General features: G+C 40.7%; 1 protein-coding gene across 4 annotated transcripts in view; it reads right to left on the reverse strand.

Annotated features, from left to right (window-relative positions):
• Positions 1-23,666, reverse strand: part of ACVR2B (activin A receptor type 2B) — a 96,257-nt gene that overhangs the window by 38,362 nt on the left and 34,229 nt on the right. Inside the window, exon 2 of one of the 4 annotated variants that reach the window (XM_069083739.1) lies at positions 20,230-20,355. The exons of the other annotated variants lie outside the window; for them this stretch is intronic. Within the exon in view, the coding sequence (XP_068939840.1) occupies positions 20,230-20,278 (49 nt within the window). The 5' untranslated portion in view covers positions 20,279-20,355. The remainder of the gene's footprint in view (positions 1-20,229; positions 20,356-23,666) is intronic. 4 annotated transcript variants of the gene reach the window in all.

Below are 23,666 nucleotides of genomic sequence, written 5' to 3' on the forward strand. Positions count from 1 at the left end.
CCAGACTCCAGGGTTGATGCTCTGTTCACTGCCATTTGTTTTTTTTTTAAGGAAAGACAGAAAGGGGATAGAGCAAGCAAATAAGGCCATGTAAAATTACAGTTTGAAGATGTCACAGAATCAAAGAATTTCAGAGCTGGAAAGGACCTGAAGTCCAACACGTATGCAAAAAAGATTCCTTTCTTTAACACCTCCAGTAAGGGGGAGCCCACTGTCTCTCCAGGCAGCCTATTCCTCTTTCAGAGGAAGCCTAAATTTAGTTCTTTGTAATTCCCACTTAGTTTTCCCCTGTAGGGCCTAACCTGTAGAGCCAAACAGAGCTGTCTCATTTCTCTTCCTACTGCAGTCTTTGAAGTAGCTGAAGATGGCTATAATTTCTCATAGCTCACCTAACCACTGTAAAGGGTTAACTTTACAACTATACTTATAATACAAACTTCCAACTATACTTATAATACAAACTTCCAACTATACTTACGATTTGTCTGTTTGGGATCTGAAATCATAGGCTTGTCATCTGCCTAGAGGGAAGAGGGTCCCTCAGTCAGCACTATTTATTATACCTGAGACACTGAAATAGGTACATGGTGTTCTACCCCAGGAGGAGGATAAAAGGCAGGTTTAACCTTTAACTGCTTTCTCATGCCCCGTGCCTTTTCCCACATACCTGAGAGAAATAGCTAATGTTTCTTTGTACAAGGCACAACTGAGGACAGGCGCATATACTCTATATCAGACTAGTACAAACCAGGGCAATTGACAGAATACCAGGATCTCCAAATAACTAAAATTTTGAGTGATTTAAATGGCAACAGAGAACATAAACAGGATGCTGCACCATATTCACAAAGAAAACACCTATGCAAAGAGTGGAGTAAAAGAATGGATTCAGCATATATGTGTGATTGGAAAAGAGATGGAGACTAGTAATAGAGAAGAATTAAAAATCAGATGGGAAGCCCATGTTCTGCACTACTACCCACAGAATGCTAAATGTTCTAGAGAAGGATCTTCAGAGCTTAGGACAGATCCTTCCTAAAGGATTTACGGTAGGACATGGACAAGAATTTTGAAGAAGAAAGTGTGAGTGAATTGTAATTTATATTTCTAAAGGGAATATTCACTTGGAAGAGATCACTGATCTACCCAACTACAGACCAACCAATGACATAAGGTTCTCTTCTATCCTTCCTACTCACCTACCCAAACCCTGCTCTAAACAGTGTGTGGTGTGTGACCATTGTTAACACTGGAACCATGGGACTAATTCTCACCCGAATTCTAGACCCTTATCTCTTGATGCCTGCCTAGAGGACTTCCAAAATCTGGACAGTTGAACATTCAGCTGGTAATTCTAATCCAATATGCCCCAAATTAAATAAGCGCCTAGAATTTTTATCTTGTCTCCTACAAAGATATAGGGATGAACACAACTGGCCTCAGAAAAAATATAATAAATTGAAGAATCTACATGAAAACATTGAATTTTCATCCTGAAACCAAATTTCTAGGCAAGCTGTCACATCAATAGGCAACTAGACTAGGAAATCAGGTTCAAATCACAACTAAGGCACTTGCCAGAGGGATGATTCTGGGCAAATCACTTAGCTTCTCTGATTCTATTTACCTGTCTGTAAAATGGGGATAACAGCAATACCACTGATCTCACAGGGTTGTTGTGAGGTTGTTGTAACCTATGCAAATTACTCTACAAAAATTAAGGCACTGTACAAATACATATTATTGTTATAGACACTTACACTCCAGGAAGCAGAACCATTAATAACTGATTTTATTCCTTTAGGAATCACAGAAAAGAAGGGTGGGCAGGAAAAACCTTATACCCCTGCTGTAAGCAAGTGGCTTCAGACAGAAAGATTGGAGCTAACTGAACTGAATTCCTTCAGTTCCCATTCTCCATGTCCTGTAAACCCTCTCTTATCTCCACTCGTTTTTCCTTCCTTTCTGTCAAATAAGAAAAGATAGCTTATTTTTTTCCCCAAGTTAACCCTACTACTTGTATCTTCTACCTCATCCTTTCCTGCCTTCCCAAAGCACATCCTTTTGCTCTCCTATAATTTTGATCTTACTTTTCCACTGGTTCTTTCTCCTTTGACATTAAAGAATCTAACTCTTTCAAAACCACAGGAATAGTAATTCTGAATATTTGGCAATGAGAAAGGAGAGAGGTATTTGCAAATGGTAGAATATGCTTGGAAAGTGAAGTGAAGAAGAAAAAGAAGAATAAAAATTCTCAGAGCAGAAAGGAATATAATACTAAAAGCTGGAACACAATTTTCATTAGAGAAACAGGTTTGCAGCCCTGGACAGTCAGCTGGCAGACCCCTCTTCATCACTAGCATCAGTACTAGCCTAATCTCTGGTGTATCTGTGTCTCCCTCCCCAGAACTTCTAAGTCCAAGGATGGACAAGGTCTTTCTCTCCCTTAAAGCATCTGAAACAAAGACTGGGTTTATCTAAAAGGTCATTATTTATACCTAAGGCAAAAAAGAAAAGAAAAAAAAATGCAAAATATAAAATGTCAAAACAAGATCATCTTAAATTAATGTAGCCCTAATCTAAGCAATGGTTGGCACCACTTATACCTAGTCTTGGGGAAATCGTCATGGCACAATGAACAGTGACGGAACTACAGTGAGGGACCCTGGGTTCAAATGTGACCTCAGACACTTAACTGGCTATAAGACCCTAGGCAAGTCACTTAACCAAAGTCTTAAGTGTCCTCAAATATAACAAGAGGATAACAGTATTACCTACCTTACAGGGCTGTCAGAACAGACTAGATGATTTATGTAAAGTGCTCTATAAACCTTAAGGAGTTCTACATAAATGTCAGCTCTTGTGGGGAGGGGCAGGGAATGAGGGAAGTGGGCCTGCGATCTGTTATCATCATCTTGTTCCTCTACATCCTTTTTCATGGAGTTCAAAGAGCAGCACTCCTGGGATAAGTCACTATGGTGCCATTTTTCTTTTGTATTCAATGTTCTGCAGACTATAGCACAGATGGATAAAAGAACTGCTTTTTTAATTGAATAAAAATATTGGAATGTCACTTCATGTTCTGTGGGGTCACTCCAAAGACATCTCAAGACAGCCCCAGCAGTAGACAGGACAATGAGAAGGATAGCGTGGTACCTGCATGGTTCTAATTCCTTCTGCTAGTCTGCTATCATCTCTGACGCTTTTTTATTCTATGGAGCTTAAAGATTAAGAGTATATGGGGTATGGAAATATTTATTAAAAATGTTTTTGAATATATATAAATCCATGATGTGTGCAGGCAGTGATAATGGTGGCAATCATTTTACAAGTATGTTTTCTTCTTGTCTTGATGATTTTCACTGATTTGTCAGGAAGGCTGATATCAATCTTTTGTGAAATGTTATTCTAAATCTATCTTGTTCTAACTAATATCTTCTAGGCCTAACCTTCCCACAGAGTCAGCTGCCACAACCTCTGTAGATGGTCCTACCCATGATTAGTCAGCACTCAAGGCTAACTATCTTTCTTTGCCTCTGTCAAAGCTCATGACCCCTACTGCATTTGTCACTAAATTCAATTGTCCTGATGATCAAATCCCTTCATTCACTAGCAGAACTGGGATAACAATACAACACACTCAGTGTGCTATTAATATTCATATTTTCCCTGCAGCTCAGGCTACTACCCTCCCCTACCCTCCCTGAGTTCTGAGGTCCCTTCCCTTCCCTGAAGGTAGTGTGTCACAGAAGAATGCTGGACTTGGGAACCAGGAAGACTTCGGACACTTTCTAAGTTATGGGACCATGAGTAAGTGACTAAAATTCTCTCTGTCTTCAGTTTCCTCACCTATAAAATAGAAGCACTTACCTCATAGGGATGTGGTGAGGATTATAGGAAAGGATGTATATAAAGTACTATATAAATGCTAATTTTACTATCTGTCCCCTTTCCCAAGGGTGTGATCTCTTTCAGGATGCCCATCATACAATATATACACTACACATACTTTAAACATGCAGTACAACACAACTCAATCTATATATGAGAGATAGACTATCTGATCACATTAGACCAAGACACTCCCTGTTTCCTCACACAGAAAATAAGGATGATAAATTCAATCACCTCTCAGATCCCTTCCAATTTTAATTCTCGACATGTGAATAATCTATATATCACAATTTCCCCCTGTAATAACAGGGCATAGCAAAGAGAATTCTAATACTTGGAATTAGAAAGAACTGGATTTGAATCTCATCTATAAAAGGTACCTTGTGAGCATACAACTCTCAGCACGCCTTTCTTCATATGTAAACTGGGGGAGCACTTGCAGTCTTTATATTGCAGGGTGGCTGTGAGATCAGTTAAGATAAGGTATGCAAAGTTTAAGACCCTATATAAATGGGCACTTATTACTATTCATCTCCTTTTCATCTTCAAAAGATTTCAGATAGAAATGGTCCTCGGGACAGTCACAATCCAACTGCTATTCTTTTAAACTTAGTATTTTGTGCACTATTTATTGCATAAGTGGATAAGACAACTGAATAAAAGCATTCTTCTTCTTATCATTATTATTTTGAGATAGTTATATCAAAGGTACGGAAACAGGTAAAGTAAGAAGGAACCCAATGAGTGGCACTAAGTGGTGAGCTTAAAAGGGTCCCTCTGGAGGGTTTTCATTTCTAAAGCCACAGGCTCCATCCATCACGGGCCATGGGTCCCAAGAACCACAGAAGGAAAGCCACCCTGAAGGATGGAAGACTGTTTGGGGACCTACTTTATTCTTTGACCACCATAAGGAGGCAGCCCCCCCCCCCCCTTCCCCTCCTGGCTGGCCTGGGGGGAAAAACAATAGGAGATCCCACTGTGAAAGAGCCAAGTAAACTGAGCTGGAAATTCATGTGGAGAATCTTCAGGCTTTGGACTGGGCAAAGAAAAGGCCTGGGATTTGAAATGTAAATCACTGTCCCCTCACAGCCATTCCCTTTCCAACAGGGTGGGCCCCTCATCAGTCCTCCTTTCCCCAAAGACTTCCACTGAAGGAGGAAAGGGACATGATGCCCCCACAGTCTGCCAGCCAGTCAAATGCCTCCAGACACAACTGTTTTCAAAGCCCAGCAGGAGGAGGGCTCCATTTTAATGCAAATGCCTCCGATCCTCCCAGCAACAGCAGGTGTGGGGCCCCTCTTTATTGTCCAGTCTGGACCCTATGCCATTCAGAGCTCCAGGCTTGCCCCTCCCCCCATCTATGGGTCCCAGCCTGGCTCCCACAAACACCTCGCCTGGGGCACACGAACACTTCTCAGGAACGATGTGCCACATGCTATTGTGGTACAGACGTGACTTTTTACAAGTAGGCCACACACAAGGCTCCTCTGACTTACACACACACACACACACACACACACACACATCTAACTCAGGCAGCCCAAATGTAGCTTTCCTTCTCTCCTGACTCCAGTAGAACAAAAGCATAGATGTTTCAGGAGGGAATGGTAAGAGAGTCTTTCAAACACTTTCCCATTCTTTCCCCATGAGGCCATGGTGGGCCTCACTGGGGGAAGGGGGCAAATCTGCTGAGTATCTGGAATCAGGAAATGCTGACATGAGCCTTTAGAGAAAAGAACATTGGGTGTTAGAGAGCTCCTCATTCAGAAGTAATCCCTAACTGCCTAAACTCAGCAAACTGCCATGAGTGTATCATTTCAAAAGCTTCCCCCCCTACTCTGTTCTCTGACCCAATGGCCGCTGGGAGCTCTGGTTCAGATATGGCCCCAAAGCACTGTAGTGGTGGGTGATTCTGACTGCAGCCAAACTTCAGAACTAGCTGGCAGAAACAAGGAAAACCCGAGAGATGAGGGAAGAGGAAAAACAAGAGGGATGTTGAGGTAGAGGAAAAGGAAGAGAAAGGCAGGAGACAGGGGAAGGGGAAGGAAGAGACAGAGAAAGGAAAGAATTGTCAGTGATAATGGATGGAGGAAGGGGCAACTGAAAACAGGGGAGGAGGGAGGGATGACAGAGAAAGGAAGGGAGAGAGAAAGGGAGAAAGAAAAGGAAATGAGGGAAGAGAGGGAAAAGCAAAGAGAAAAGAGACTGAGTCTTTGCAGAGCTCTAAAGAAACGGGACCTCTCACATCTGCTGGTCACAGAGGGGTGACCCAGATGGAGGCATGAAACACAGACTCCAGGGCTTCCCAGCACAGATGGGATTTAATGAATCTGAGATTTAACCCGTGAGAGCCCAAGCACAGCAAAGCTATCATGGCTCCAAAGCCACACACCTTCAAGTCTTATTTTTCTTGAAATTTTTAAAAACCACAGGACTCAAGAAAAGTTTTTTCTCTTTTTGCTGTTTCTCATTCTTAGCAGGAAAGGTAGTGGCAGCATGTCCTTGAAAATGAGATAGTTATTGTGGTGTTCTTTTTAAATTGTTCAATTATTCAAAGAATGAATTTGGTTTTATATTTAGTTAGGCTTATGTTTTACCCAGGGGGGAAAATGTGTCTAGGGAGTGGGTGCTGGAAAGGTTCTCATTTCTTGGTTCAGTTTCTGAAACACGTAGCTTGTTCATTTCATCAACCAGTCTACCAGTCCTTTTCCTGTCCCTAGACAACATTCTCATGACTTCTGCATAATGAAGGCAAGGACTCCAAGGGCCCATAGTCCATACATATGGGTCCATATGCTATGCATTTTAAGTAGGTGCTGAAAAAATGCTTGTTGCTTTCAAATGAATTCACGTTTCTGAAACCTGAAATGATTTTTCAAAGTTCAGGGGAAAGATAGATATGGTCTTAAAAAGAAAAAAAATGACTTAAAAGGGATGGAAGACCCTCAAAAGGAACTTCTGAAGACACAATTACAAATGATCCTGCTATGGATATACAGGGGGCTCTCACCGACCTTAGTTTAAAAAATAAGTGTGTGTATGTATGTGTGTTTATAACATGTGTGTCTGTATACACACATATGTATATGTACACATATACATATGTGTGTGCATATGATAGAAATACACAGCAGATGTAAGAGTGATTAAGACCTACAGGAATGTCAAGAAGGCTATAGATCCCAGAATAAGCTCATTTTCTTCCTCCTCCCCCACCAAATAATAAAGGCCAAAAAAACAGCTATTTGGTATGAAAAGATCAAATAAATTTAAAAGCCTACAGCTTAAGGAAAGCAGCATTGTTTAAGAGATAAAGGAAGAGTAGGAATGCCTGTGAAAAAGGAAGGAGAATAGAAAAGTGGGGGACTGGGGGAGGATAATTAAGAAACCACTTTTAGAAAGACCCACTAGTAAAACAACTTTACAACTTAAATTAAAAAAAAAAAACAATCCAGAACTACTCAACTTCCATTTAGCTTGTGCCTGGGGAATTTTACTGCACTTAAAGTCAGCAGACCTGGGTTCAAGTCATGGTTGGGCAATTTCCTAGAAGAGTGACCTCTGGCAAGTATTATAAGCTCTCTGAGCACGGTTTCCTCACAGATAAAATGGGAATCTATTTATTTATTTCTAGTTTTCAACATTCACTTCCATAAGATTTTGAGTTCCTAATTTTCTCTCCATCTCTCCCTTCCCAAGAGGGCATGTAATTTGATACAGGCTCTACATACACATTCATATTGAATTTATTTTCACATTAGTCATATTGTAAAAAAGAGTTGGAACCAACAGAGAAAGAGAAAGAAGAAACAAAAAGAGAGAGAGAGAGAGAGTAAATAATATGCTTTGATCTGCATTCAGACTCCATAGTTCTTTTTCTGGATGTGGACAGCATTTTCCATCACGAGTTCTTGGGAGTTGTCTTAGATCCCTGCATTGCCAAGAAGAGGTAAGTCTATCAAAGTTGGTCATCGCCCACTGTGGTTGTTACTATGTACAATGTTCTCCTGGTTCTGTTCATTTCACTCAGCATCAGTTCATTCAAGTCTTTCCAGGTTTTTCTGAAGTTTGCCTGATCTTCATTTCTTATAGCACAATAGTATTCCATTACACTCATATACCACAACTTGTTCAGTCATTCCCCAACTGGTAGGAATCCCCTCAATTTCCAATTCTTTGCCACCACAAAAAGAACTGCTACAAATATTTTTGTTTGTGTGGGCCCTTTGCCTATTTGTACGATCTCTTTGGGATACAGCCCTAGAAGTGGTATTGCTGGGTCAAAGAGTATGCACGTTTTTATGCACATTTGAGCATAGTTTCAAGTTGCTCTCCAGAATGGTTGTATTCACAACTCCACCAACATTTCATTAGTGTTCCAATTTTCCCACATCTCCCGCATTTATCATTTTCCTATTTTGTTATGTTAGCCAATCTGATAGGTGTGACTGTGGTACCTCAAAGTTGTTTCAACTTGCATTTCTCTAATCAATAGTGATTTAGAGCATTTTTTTCATATGACTATAGATAACTAATTTCTTCCTCTGAAAACTGCCTCTTCATATTATCTATTTATCATTTTGGAAATGACTTGTTTTCTTATAAATTTGACTCAGCTCTTTTTGTATTTTAGAAATGAGGCCTTTATCAGACACTGGTTGTAAAAATTCCTTCCCAGTTTTCTGCTTCCCTCCTAATCTTGGCTGCACTGGCTTTGTTTGTGCAAAGCCTTTTCAATTTAATGTTAATTTAAAATATCCATTTTGCATTTCATAATGTTATCCATCTCTTGGTCATAAATTCTTTGTCTCAAAAATCAGACAGGTTAACTATTCTTTGCTCTCCCAGTTTGCTTATAGTATCAGCTTTTATATCTAAATCATGTACCCATTTTGACTTTATTTTGATATATGGTATAAGAAGTTGGTCTATGCTTAGTTTCTGTCATACTATTTTCCAGTTTTTCCCAGCATTTTTTGTCAAATAGTGAGTTCTTATTCCAGAAGCTGGAGTCTTTGGGTTTATCAGACAGTAGATTACTATAATTATTGCCTACTGTGTCTTGTGTTAACTAACCTATTCCGCTGATCCAACACTCTATTTCTTAGCCTGTACATCAAGTAGTTTTGATGACTGCTGCTTTATAACACAATTTAAGATCTCTTATGGCTGGGAGACCTTCCCTAACATTTCTTTTCATTAATTCTCTTGATATTCTGGACGTTTTGTTCTTCCAGATGAATTTTGTTATTATTTATTCTAGCTCTATAAAATAATTTTTGGTAGTCTGATTGGTATGGCACTGAATAAGTAAATTAATTTAAGTAGAACTGTCATTTTTATTATATTAGCTTGGTCTACCCATAAGCAACTGATGTTTTTCCAATTATTTAGATATGACTTCATTTGTGTTGAAAGTGTTTTTGCAATCATGTTCCTGGGTTCCTTTTAGCAGGTAGACTCCCAAATATTTTACAATGTCTACAGTGACTTTAAATGGAATTTCTCTTTCTATCTCTTGCTGTAAAATGGAGATCAAAATACCTGTAGCATCCCTCTCACAGGGTTATGAGGATTGAATGAGATAATGTATGTAATGTACTTGGCCAATTTCAATGGCCTATATGTTTCAGGTATTATCTTCTTCAAGAAGAATGATCTTCAGAGTAGAAAGGACAGAACAAACATGGTTAAAAGGGAATTTTAATTTTAAAAAAGGAGAGGAGAGAAAACCTAGTAGTTCTAAAGTGAAGTCCATGTCTTCTGTCCCAGACAAATAAACCCATGGCACTGAAAAAAAAAAGGCAGATACAATTGTTGAAAAACTGGTTATGAGTAACTTTTGAGAAATAGTATAGATGAAGAAGTTATCAAAAGACTGGACAGGAGAAACGTCCTAATTTGCCTTCCCCCCCACAAAAAAAAGAGGAAGTAGATTCTTCAAAAACATAGATTGTTGAGTTTGACATCAATCCTAGGGAAAAATTCCCAAATAGATTTTTTTTTATTATGGTTTTTGAACAATTTGACAAAGAGGTAAGATATTCACTCGAGCCAACACAGGTTCTCAGAGATTAATCTCATTTCCTATTTGGATGGTTCCTAAGCTGGTAGATCAGAAGAATGCTGTAGAAATAGTATATACGGATTTTAGCAACACATTATTAAAGTCTCTCACAATTATTATGTGGGTAAGAAGGAGGAATTTAGACTGTATGAAGATACAACTAAATGGATTAAGAATGGGCTGAATGATCATACCTTAAGCACAGAGTGCTGATTGAGGTTGAAGGCCGATCCAGGTTTATTTTGATTCTCTCTTTAGTACTTGTTCAACATTTTTTAGAAAATCAATGACAAATTAAGATACTGACAGTATGCTCATTAAATCTCTATCAGACATAAATCTGGAAGGCATACACAGCTAATTCATTAGATGACCAAATGCCAATACCAAAATATCTGAATAGACTAAAAGAATGTGCCAAATCTAGCAGGACCTACAGCAGGAAAGTACATACATCCCATGCTTAATAAAAGTTTGATGCAAAGTATGGAAATGAATAGTAGGGAATTCAATGAGAGTAAAAATAAAGTCTTTATATAGTTTTTTTTAATCTGCCAAGCAAATACAGGATAGTTAATATATTACTAGACAAAAATTTGGGAAACTTAGTGGTTTAAGTGGGCTGCATGCTCAAAAAGTGAACAGTGTGATCTAGCTGCAAAAAAACAAATGCAACCATATATCAGAAATATGGTTTCTAGATCAAAGGAGATAAATGTCCCACTGTACTCTTTACTGGTCAAAATGCAATTGGGTCTCACCTTCAAGCTAAAAGTGTGCCCAAGGAAAGGCAACTGGGATGGTGAGATGACTTAAAATTCTTATCATATGAGAACGGTTAAAAGAACTTAATATTTATCCTAAAGCTTATTTAGAAGAGACATTGCTGTTATTTTTATATTTTTTTTGTAAGTATTCTTTCTGCATTTGCATCAGAGGGCAAAAATTAGGACCAATGAAATTACAGAGAGGTAAGAGAAGTTTGAAAATGTTATCAGTAACTTTGTGGAACAGAGTTCCCCATCACTAGAAACACTGAAGAAGAATCTGGATGGCTACTAGATGGGACTGTCATAGAAAGGATTCATGAGGTGTGTGGGGGAAGGGCCAAGACCCTGAGGACGGGTCAACAACCATGGGAGCTAGGCGCTATTGTTATCATCATTTTACAATTGAGGAAACTAAAACCAAACAGAGGTTAATCGACTTGCCCAGAGTCACATAGCTAGAAAATGTCTGAGGCCACATTTGAACTCTGGTCTTCTTGATTCCTTGGCCCAGTCGTGCTCAATATCAAGCTGCCTGTTCCAACTCCATTGTAATCCAGACATGGTCGCTGTGTTCAGTTTATGGGAAACTAGAGAAACAGCTGCACATATAATACATATGCATAACAACAATTCTAACTACTCACACTAATATCAAAGAAAAAATAATCCCGAAACCACTTACATGTGCCTTTGAGACAAATGCAATTTCTCATGTACAAACAGTCAAGTGACCTTTGTCTTTCCTACTTCCCTGTTCAATTAAAATCAGTTTATACTGCCAGATTATATTCTGAGTGAACTAACTAGCTACTCGGTGATATGCTAGAAGCATATCAGTGACAAGGGGATACTAGTCTCAGATCTGTCACAAATCTCTCTCTCTCTCTCTCTCTCTCTCTCTCTCTCTCTCTCACACACACACACACACACACACACACACATACACACACACACACACCCCAGAGGCAGAGATAACTATCCACAAACAGCAAAAATAATAATAATCAATCTATTAATGTTTCCATGTGGACAGGAGAAGTTGAGAAACAGCCTCATCTCAAAAACAAAGAGAGATAAAAACATGGAGAATTTCAGAGTAAAAAAAGATATCTGAATAGATCTCACAGGTTGGTTTATTTGTTCAGGAAGGCTGTCATCTATGATCTCAGTTCTGACTAGAAGGTCAAAGGCTCCCTTTCCCATATATCTCCACCCAGCCCCAACCCCAAGCTCTCAGGAAATAATACCCAACAGAATAACTGATTGACCTTCAGCCTCTAATGTCTCAGTCTAGAGAAGTTAACACGAATGCTAAAAATGGCTTTTCTAAAATAAATCCACAGCCAAAGATGCCAATATACACCTCATAAATAAAGCACTAAGAAAGCGGACTCCACTCACAAGTCCAATATAGCCCCACATAGGCCCAGACATAGAGAAGTCAAACCATTTTAGCTCACAGAAAGATGAGGACAACCCACCCCAGAGCTGGGCAGGCAAAGTCCTGATGATGATGCTAGGCCACTGGGTAGTATCCAAGGACAGAAGATTAATCTGGCCTTGAAATAGCCTATCAAAAGGAGCCCTGCTAGACAAGCACACTATGAGAACTGCGAGTATTGATATAGAAACCTTCTCCTAATGGGACATTCCTAAAAAAGGAGACTTCTGAATTTTTCCTGTGAGTATACTGTAATTGACAAGACACCATCATGTACTACACCACTATATTTCTATGTGAGTTCATCTAAGTTTTCCTCCTTGTTTAAAGCATGTGCTCCATCCCCTGTGGATTAGGAGCATCAAGAGAGTAACACCAAACCCTCTTTGGGTAGGGTGACTAAGATGATTTACATATTTCATGTACTTAATTATATGGCACGTCTTATAATTAGGCTTGTTATGAATAGGCAAAAGCACCTTACAAAGAACTGAGTCGGAGGACTAGTCAAAAAGATATCATCCAAGAAAAGTATGATCTGAAAAGAAGATGAAACAAAATCAAGGGTTCTTAAACTCTCTGGGTTTGTGTGTCATGGACTCCTTTAGCAGACTGGTAAAGCCTAGGGACTCCTGCTCACAAGAATGTTTTTACATACATAAAACAAAACAAGATCAGAAAGGAAATCAATTATATTGAAATGCAGTTATCAAAATGTTAAAAAAAAAAAAAGTTAATGAACCTTAGGACTAAAATAGTCATGTAGTAAGAGTGAGGAAGTAACTATAGGCAGTTCCCATGATCCACTGGCATTGTCTGGATTTCAATAGAACTTGGCAAGCCCCTGAAGTGATTTATGGTGGGATAAAGACAAGAGTCCTACAGAGTGGGTAGGCTTGGACAAACTGTGGTTAGCACCTTTAGAAGGAATATCTGCATCCATGAGAATACAGACCCAACGACGTAATTATGTTTGTCATATTACTTGACAGTAAGCTTTGTGAAGGCAGAAACCCAGTCATCTAAAATGTCATCCTTCAGCACCAAGAATAGTAGCCATTTTTTAAAAAAATTTACTGAATGAGGAAAAAAATTATGGGAAGAAGGAGAGGCTGTGTGATGCTAACTGGAAGGTTTATGCTAACCAATGTCCCCTCTTATTTGCCTAAACATCCTTCCTCCTGGTAAGCTCCTGAGGGTGCTATCTCTGCTGCGATTTCATTCATCCTCTTCTAGGGTCTGAATGAATACACCGAATCAATTCCTACCTCCTGCCCCGAAAAAAGATAAGATGACAAGATTTGCTTACTAATGCAACAAAGCACCATGGTATATCAGCAGCAAAGTTAGGTCTAGAACCCAGGTCTCCTGAATGCCAGTCCTAGGAACTTCCTAACAGACTAGTACCATTAATCACTTCCTCCCATTAACATCTCAAGGAACTTCCCTTGTGGTTCAAAAGGGAAATTTTATTGTGTGTTAAATGTTTCACCTCCATCCTCCTCAGGATTCCCCTAGGCAAAGTCATCCCAGAGGGAGAAAGTGTGGAAAGAGCAAGAGATTAAAAGGCCTGGATTCTAGTTCCAGGATTGACATTTCCTAGCTTAGATGAATCTGAGTGAACCATTTACCCTTCTCTGGGCCTCATTCCCTTCATCTGCAAAAGGAGAGGGTGCAATGGAATGTGCCATTCGCTGTGGGATGAGACAGTTGTGGTTCACTGGTTTTGTTTAACTGTTTTTATTTGTTTCAAAGGAGGTCTCAGTGTACCGACTGGAGGAAGGGAGATATTGAGAAGTGACTGATGCAAAAACACAAGGTTAAAATAAAACTTATTTTAAAAATAAAATAAGACAAGGGAGCATATTAGATGATCTCTAAGAACTCTTAAAAATGCTAATGTTTTAATATTCTAGGGCTATAGACAAAGATTCTAGGATTAGTCCCCTGTATGACAGTCCTCCTCCCAGGTTTGTGTCACAGGTGACTTTGCTCCCTCCAAGGCTATGCTGGGGAATACAAATTCTGGCACGTCCTACCACGCTGGGAAAGGCCTGACAGGGGGCGCAACCATCTATACATCTGCTGTCTGAGATCAGCCTCACTGATTTCAGCTGTGTGGCGGATGGATATTACACCAACACTCAAATACCACGTACTGAGTTGTAGTGGAATTGTAATCTGCTAGAAGTATTCACATCAACTAAATCACTGGTCCTTGCAGTACCTGTGGTGTGAATAGATCCCAGTATCTTCCAATTCTCCTTCCCTTCGTGCTCATCTCATGGCTATCTGACAGCAATTTCCCAATTCTTCTCTGATGTGAAAGAAGTCCACTGTACATTCTTCTCTCTGGCCTTTGAGGTGACCTGCCTCTCACAGTTATTGCTATGCAGATTTTCAGGCTCAAAGATTAAGCCAAAGAAAGTACAGATGACTACAAGTTAAGTGGAGAAGAAATACTGAAAGAGAAAAGTTCTCCCAGACAAGCAGGGATATGTCATCCAAGGCATGGTAAAAAAAAAACCTGAGTCTGTAGCTGGTCTTATCCAAATAGAGTAGGAAGTCATATATTTAGAAATATTTTTCCTGGTGCCTCTCATAGTACCTGAATTTCCACAATTAAATCTCTGTTCCTCTAGGTAAAATATTAGCCTAGGCACATTTTTTAAAAATGCAAAGTCATCCCTAGAAAGAATTAAACATCCTTAGGGGCGGCCAGGTGGCTCAGCGAGTAAGAGCACCGGCTCCAGTGTTGGGATGACCTGGATCAAATCTGGGCTCAGATACTCAGCACCACACCCAGAAATAATAACTGGCCGTGTAACCTTGAGCAAGTTACTTAACCCCAATTGCTTTAAAAAAAAAAAAAAAGAATTAAACATCCTTCTGCCTTAATGTGGTTGAATTTTTCAGTTGAGTTCATGAGTATTTTAAGGAAGGCCGGAAAAAAAAGTGGAAATGAGGTCCACAGCTAAACTGCCAACTACAGTTTTTCCAAGGCTATATGAGCACCTCTATTTTGATGGGTAAAAAGCAAAGGCTACAGAGTTAGACAGGTGATGATGGATGCTTCGGTGAAAAGATCAAATAACATTAAATTAAACAGCTGCCATATAAGAAAAGCCTGGACCTAGAAAGACATGTATGAACTGATGCTGAGTGAAGTGAGAAGAACCAGGAGAATACTGCACACAATAACAGCCACAGTGAGCCATGACTGACTTTGATAGACTTAGCCCTTCTCAGCAGTGTAAGGACTTAAAACAATTCCAAAGGACTCATTCAGAGAAAGAACTATGGAGTCTGAATGCAGAGCAAAACAGACTATTTTCTTTTTTTGTTTGTTTGTTTTTTTCTTTCTCATGGTTCCTCCTATTCATTATAATTCTTCTATACACATGACTAATGTGAAAATATGTTTAATAGAAAGGTATATATATATAACCTATATCAGATTGTGTGATGTCTTGGGGAAGGAAGTAGGGAGGAAGGGGGAGAAAAATTTAAAATTTATGGAAGTGAATTTTAAAACTATTTAAAAATAAATAAAAAAAATTTTTTAAAGCCTAGGAAGCAAGATTCAAGAGACCCAGATTCTAATCTGAGTCATTTTATTAACTCCCTGTATGACCTTGGTTAAGTCATTTAGTGTGTCCTGGGCACAGTTTCCTCACCTGCCTACATCATACAGGTACTGAAAGGATCTACTCAGAGAATGCTGCAAAAGAATGAGGCACAATTTAACTGCCCATTTCTGACTAAGAATCAGCCCCTGTTCTCCCCCACTTTATGTTACCATCTCTCTCAAGCTATAATCCTCTATCTTGCTTCGTTTTCACAGTCAAGCCCCTAGAAACAGCTTACACACATTCTCACTGTCCAAAAGGGAGCTTATTATCTGTCCCCTCAAACCCAGCCCTTTCCCACAGTTTGCTACATCTCTGCCAAGGGTCCCCCAGCCTTTCTACACTGGACGCATCTTCAATTCCTCACTCTCACATGTACTAAGCACTGCCAAACCTTGTCGATTCCGTGTCCACATTGCTCCCAGGGGTTGGTCCCCTTCACTCCATTCTCACACAGCTCCTAGCTCAGGCCCTTGGCACCTCTCACCTGGACCTTCCTCACTGGTCTCTTCTATCTCTAATCCATCCTCACTCGGCTGCCAAAGCAATATTCCTAAAAGGCACAGGTCTGACCGTGACACTATTTGGCTAAATCAACTCCAGCAGCTCCCTATTGCCTCCAGGATGAAATGTAAACCCAGCATTCGAGGCCCTACACAAGCTGGCCCCAGCCTGTCTTTCCTTCTTCTGTACAAAGTGTTCTTCTGCTGGTCTCCACACAGAGCACATGCTCTTTCCTATCTCAGTACTTTACATGCACCCTGCTTCCTCCCATATGCCTTTTAGAATCCCTAGCTTCCTTCAAGGCTCAGCTCCAGTGTCTTCATGAGGCCTTTCCTAATTTGTTCCCCTCCCCCCAGATGCTACTGCCTCCGCCACATATTTCCTTGTCTTTATTTTGTATGTACCTATGGGTGTGCATGTTCATACATGACTCTCCTTAGGGAATGGAAGGTCCTTAAGGGTGGCCATCATTTTGCTTTTGTCTTTGAATCTCCAAAACCCATCACAGTGCCAGGTAATTAGTTAGCACTTAATAAATGCCTGTTAAATCATGGACTTCCTCTTTACCCCCACAGGCTTCCGCCTGGGAAGGCTCAAGGATTTCAGTCAGATTTTCAACAGATGACTCTCCTTAAGCTTCCAATGAGTAAAAGCTCATCTGTTCTAGATCCAATGGATGAGACCCCTTGTCAGTAACCCTCCCAGCTGTCCTCAAAGGCCAGGACTAGTGAAGAGCTGCCCCATGCCACCAACTTTAAAAAATTACCCCAGCTAGATTGGGAAGTGGGCACACATCAGGGGACACTTAGGTTGCAACAGAAAAAATCTTGAGTTTGTAGCACTCAAATTACAGTTCTTTAGGGCAAAGCCCTATGACAAGTCAAGACAACCACATACTCTCCTCTCCCCCCTGTCACCATGCTTTTGTTTCTTAGACACTAGATGGCTCTGCATTTAATTATGAAATCTGGGGAGCAGACCCTTGGCCAAACCCAGCTCAGGACTGACTAGAATGTTTAAGTGTGAGGTACCTTCTGAGGATACAGGATTAGACAAAAAGTTGTTCCCCAAATAGGCAAAGGAAGAAAATGCAGACTGAGAGTCTCACCTTCATAAGTCAATGGGACAACTGGATTTCTACAGTGTACATGACTACAATGTGCATTCCTGGGAATGGAAGAGAGAGAGGACCGTGGAAATAAAAGATGGGAAATGGGAAAGGATTGGAGGCATGTAGATCCTTGAACAAAGACTACATCAACCAAAGTGTGGAAGAAATGAGCCAAGAACAGGGATTTCAGAATGTGAAGGATAAAGCCAGGAAGATGGTGTCTGACATCTTAAAAGTAGCTATCAATGAAGCAATGTCTAGGTAACTGGAGCTCAGGTTACAAACCAAAAATGCATGCCCAGACTGCGCCTGGACATGAGAACCCTCAGCTCCTCAGCAAGCAGCCTCAAGCCCTCAGACAATGGCCAGACAGGCCCTGGCATATCAACCTAACCAATGCTTTGGGTGAAAACAACATCTGGCCAGAAAATTCACCAAAAGGGCTGGCTGGGGACAGCTGCTCTGTGCTTTCTCAATTCCCTTAAACTAAAAATCCCTCGAGGACAGACCATATTCTTCTTAAAAGTCAGGAACTTAAAAAAAAAAAAGTCTCTTTTAGACAGTGGTAGGGGGAGGGAGGATCTTTACATTTTTTTTCTTCTTTGATCTTTAAGTCCATCACTGGGAAATATTTTTTTTTTCTTAAGTCAGAATCACAGAATCCCATGCCAGCAGGATGGGAGCGCTAAATTCAGGAATTGTTTTTCTTTTTTTTTTTCCTCTCTCCTCTCCCACCTCCTCTAACCAAGACTAAAGAGAGTGAGAACCCAGACTTTGGGACATCATTTCAGGAAGTGACTGAAATATAATCCTGAGGCAAAGGCCACAGTAGCTGACCCCAGACCTGGCCCACTACAAAGCTTCAGAGTCACACTGACAGAATTCCCCCTCTCAGGCCTCAACACAAAGAAAAGACCTATGTGGCTGAAAGGGCAATTCCCCTCCCCCATTTCAGCCACAAGGGATGCAACTGCTAAGACCCCAGGGGTGATCACCATGGGGACAACCTTAATGACCACTGGTGACAGACTGTATTCCACACAAGGGAGGCCAGGAACAGGGAAAGTAAAAAATTCAACAAACATTTATTAAGTTCTTACATTTATTAAGGCACTATGCATGGGGTAAACGTATATTTATAGGCTACCTAAAGAGAATCCAATCAACAGACATTTTAAAATGTACCATATGCAAAAGGTTGGAGACACAAACATAGACATGAAAGTCTTTTGCCTTGAGGAATTTCCATTCTACTCCAAATAACACAGACAGAGAGAGAAGTAACCTGAAATAGAGGTTATCCTGCTAACAAGGAGGGGGGGGTGAGAACTTAGGCTTCTAAGGGGTTCGGGCGGGGGCGGGGGGAGGGGGTTCAATACCAGGCATGGGGGTGAGCAGCCTCTATGAGATAAAAAAAAGTGTCTCCTGAGAGGAGATGGAAGGCTGTGTTCAGCAGCCCCAATAAGCCAGTTTGGCCAAAATTCAGAATGTGTAATGATGAACCAAGTCTCATTTATGGTGGTGGGCCCACAGATGACCTGGATTCTAGTTCCGGCTCTGCTGTCCCATCCCTGTGTGACCTGGGCAAGTCACTTCCACTCTGGACTTATTCTCCTGTCAAAGGCAGAGCTTGAACAACCTCATCTCTAAGGTCCTTTCTGGAAGCCCACTCAGCTTTCCTACCCTCTCCAGAAAATGGATTCTTTGCCTCCCTCACCAGGACAAGGAGATGCTAATCTTCCTTAGGGCTTCCCTCCATCCATCAGAAAGGTGCCGGTAGACAATTTCTAAGTCCTCTGCCTAGGCTGAAGGGGTAAAAAGCCTCATGGGAACAATGTGCCCCAAGCCCCGACATACACATTTCCCCACCATCCTGCTAAGAACACTAGGGCTCCACACCCTCCTCAGGAAATCGTTAGGCCAGGGAAGAGAAGGGAGGGCAGGTCCAGGGTCTAACCAGTTTCTGGAAGTCTGAGAAGAAAAACTCTTAGGAAACAGTCATTCCTAGACAACCAGGCTTCCAGATCTTAAACACAATTTTAGCCAACAAATATTGAATAATTTTTTAAAAACTATTTTTTTATATGCACACACAAAAGGAAAGTGTGAGAGCAACTTGGTGTGTGGGGGGGAGGGGGGGGTTAGGGAAGTATGTCAGGAACAGGTGCTGAGAGACCCACCACCCTGAGGCCTGAGCAAACAGCTGTCCTGAAGGCTGACTGATCGAAGGCCGAAGAATGATAGGAATGTTCTGGTACTTTCTCCAAAGCTCCTATGAGATCACAATGGGAGGTAGCAGAGAGGAAGGAAGATGGACTTCACGAGAATAAGTATTTCTGAAGCTCCAGAAACTGTCAGGTTTGGTAGTAAGGATCTTTTTGTTTCCTTTTATTTTTTTAAGTTTAATTAATAAAATTTAATTTTTACTTTTTTGGATATATCTCCCAACATCCTCAAGCAATGCGCCCTCCCTTATGATAAAGGAGAAATAGTTTAGCCCCCAAAAGGAATATAGTGATAATTTGGTAGTGTGCAGCGCCCCGCGCCCCCCCCCCCCTCCACCCCACAATGCTGGGAGAAGGGAGACACTTTTTTTTCTTTAATATTCTGATCTCATCTTCCTTTTATTACCCTTTTTATTAACACTGTGGTAAACATGATCAAATCAAAGACCATTTTAATACCGTGGGTGCCAAGGACGAAGTTAGTTGGTCAGTGTCACAAAAACCTCTCTCCTAGGTACTAGTTTAAAACTCTAGATGGAGAGTGGGTAGAGATGGCCTCAGTTGGGAAAACCTGAGTTCAAGTCTTACCTCTGAACCATAATGGCTGTGGAATCCAGAGCAGGTCACTTAATCTCATAGTGCCCTAGGCAAATTCTCTAAGCTGGGTGGTGCTGAACTTCAGGAGTAGAGGGAGTCTTCTCATCCAGGAGTTTCCTACTCCAACGAAATCATAGGTTTAGTTCCTATCCCTTCCCCTGTGAAACCCTGTGGCTCCACTCACATAGCACACATCACTGCTCATTTCCACCTTCTCTGTATTAGTGCCCAACTAGGAGACCCTCTCTCCTCTGGCTCCCCATCCTCCATGGCCTTCCTCACCTCCATACAACACCACACATTCTCTGTTGGACTATAATCAGTTTGGTGTTTTATTTTATATGGACTCATGCTGCTCTTCAATTTTCACTAGAGAGACAGAACAATTCATAACATACATCAAGACTGTAAAAATGAACAATTTTAAAAGACTCAAGAACTCTCATCAACTCAATAATTAGCCATAATTCCAGAAGACCAATGGTGAAGAATGATTTCTACCTCCTGACAGAGATGGGATTAATATGCAGAATGAGACACATTTTTTGACATGGTTAATATATGTGAATTTATTTTGCCTGACTATACTTATTTGTTACAAAGGTTTTGTTTTTATTCTTTCAAGGCAGGGCAGATAAGAGGGAGGAAAAAATGCTTAAATAATTGAGAAAAATAAAATTTTTAAGTGAAAAAAAAAATGACTGGGAAGACTAAAGATCAGAGAATCACAAAATTTCACAAGTAGAGGGAGCTCCAGTGGCCATCTCATTCAACACATACACAGTAGTTCAGGCTTTGCTCAAAGACCTCCAGTAAGAAGAAATTCACTACTCCAGAGACAATCCATTCACCTTTGGGATACCTTGCTGTGTTGGAAAGTTTTTTCTTACATCAATTCTAAATTTTGCTCCTGGCAATTTCCACCATTCTACTCTCGGAGGCCAAATAAACCAATGTAATCCTTTGTCCCTCTAAAAGCCTTTCAAAGGCTTGAAGGAAGCATACCTGACTACCTCCTCCATTCCCAGGGTACTGTTCCCACTTGGTTCCTTAAAAAGGAAATTCTTCTCCATCCCCAGGCTCTCTTCTGAATGCTCTCCAGCTGCCATGTCCAGAACTGAACACAACAGGCACCACCTTACTGCTAGGAGTCATGCCTCTCTCTATTCAAGGCAAGCTTATTGCTTCTTCAGCTGCCATCACACCCCAGTCATCCCATCAAGCTTCTGTTCAACTATTCCAACTCTTCATAACCTCATCTGGGGTTTTCTTGACAAAGATACTGGAGTGGTTTTTCATTTCCTTCTCCAACTCATTTTACAGATGAGGAAACTGAGGCAAATATGTTAAGTGACTTGTCCAGGGTCACTCAGCTATTAAGTGTCTGAGGCCGGCGGGCCAGATTTGAACTCAGGAAGATAAGTATTCCAAGACTCTGAACCTGGCACTTTATCCACTTTGTCAGCTAGGTGCCCCTATCAAGCTTGTAGTCTGCTAAAACACCTAGATCTTTTCCAGAAAAATGGCTATCATACCACCCCTCCCCATTTTATTCTTACAAAGTTGATTTTAACAACATGAAATATAAGACTTTATATTTTTCTCCATTAAGTTTAATCTTAAATTCAGCCCCATTCTTTATTCTGTCAAAATCTTTTTGGATCCTGACTCAGGCATCAATTGTGTTAACTACCACTCCTTGTTCTATGTCGTCTTTGAGAAGAATGCTGTCATTGCCCAGAATGAGCAATCTCCAAAAGTCAAGGACCATGCTGTCCTGTCCTCTGTCTTTTCCCAGCTCCCCAAAAGGTAGAACTCAGGACTGTACTAAGTAGAAAGTACAAAATTTAGATAAGAGACTAGACCTGCCCTCATGGGGATTATTGCCTACCTGGGGGATAATACAAAAAACTATAAAACAAAATATACATGAAAAATAATCAATATTCTATGTTAATCCTGTTTTCCTCCAGCCAAGGACGTTTATCTTCCATGTATCACACAATGTGGAAGAATACATTTCAAATTCCTATTGACCTCCATAACAGTTGTGTCTGATCTATTCTCCTAGAATCTGTATCATTGTAAAAATAAAACATTCTTCATCTATGTAGACAAGAGACTTTTAGCAACACTACTGAAAACAACAGGCTGCCAGGTAAAAACACCTATAAGACAACAAGGGACACAAATGAGCAAACCCAGAATCCATTCCCAAGAGAGGTAGTTGAATCCAGAGCAGGGGACCATCACGTTTTTGGAGTTATTGACCTCTCTAGTAGTCTGATGAAGCCTACAGATGCTTTTCATACTTTCAAATAATTAAAAGAAATGTTAAAATCAGTTTAAAGGTTAATGAAAAGAAAGATGTAATTTTCTCCCACCCAAATTTAGAGATACCTTCCCACCAAAATCTGTCTACATACCCCAAGTTTAGAACTCTCAATAACCTAATAGAAATGCAGAATGCTAGAAATTCAGCTTCTTCAGCTTATAGATGGGTGATGAGGGGACATAAGAGCCAATAAAGCTGTGAGCCTGGAGTCTGGAAGAACTGAGCTCAGGTATGCCCTCAGTCACTCACTAGCTATGTAACCCTGGGCAGGTCACTTAACCGGTTTGCCTCAGTTTTCTCCTCTATCGAATGGGAATCATAAGAGCACCTACCTCCCAAGGTTGTTGGGAGGATCAAATGAGAAAACAATTTAAAGTGGTTAGCACAGTGCCTGGCACATAGTAAGTGCTATATAAATGTCAGCTATCATTAATACAGATGAAGAAACAAAGGTTGAGAAGTGACTTGCCTAAAGTCACACACTAGGAGGTGGTAAAGCTGGGATCTGACCCCCTGCCTTGTCCACGAAGCAGGGTCAGTGACGATTCCTTACCTACACATTGGCCACCAGTCAAGGTTCAAAAATCTTCCTGAACTTCTCCTGCCCTCATCTAAGATGGCAGAAGAGCATGGCTGGAAGGGCCATTTAGTCCAGTCCTTTTGATTTTTCTGATGAGGAAATGGAAGAGAAATTAAATGAATTGTCCAAGGTCACACAAGAAGTAAGAATCTGAAGCAAAGAGTTGACCCAGGTCCTCAAGCTACCCTGCCAATGTTCTTTCCACTGGAGTGAGCCCTAGGGCAAAGCTAACCTGCCTAGTGATTCAGGAGGGAACAGACTTGTTAACAAACAGCAAGGCCCTCAGGTTTTCACAGAGCAAGATGCCTATACCTTCTTTGTTTTTTTAACTCACCTCCTTACTGTGGACATAAATCCTCTGTGCTGGCAAAGACTATAATCTCTTCCCTCATGACCCCATCCACCACACTCCTTCTAAAGTATAAGTCTGATTATGTCATTCCTCAGCACAAGAAGGTCCAAGGTCCACACACACACACACACACACACACACACACACACACACACACACAC

Source organism: Petaurus breviceps, unplaced genomic scaffold (genome assembly GCF_028583685.1).
Source record: "Petaurus breviceps papuanus isolate PSGF00001 unplaced genomic scaffold, PetGlider_PUasm1.0 174, whole genome shotgun sequence".
NCBI lineage: Eukaryota > Metazoa > Chordata > Mammalia > Diprotodontia > Petauridae > Petaurus > Petaurus breviceps.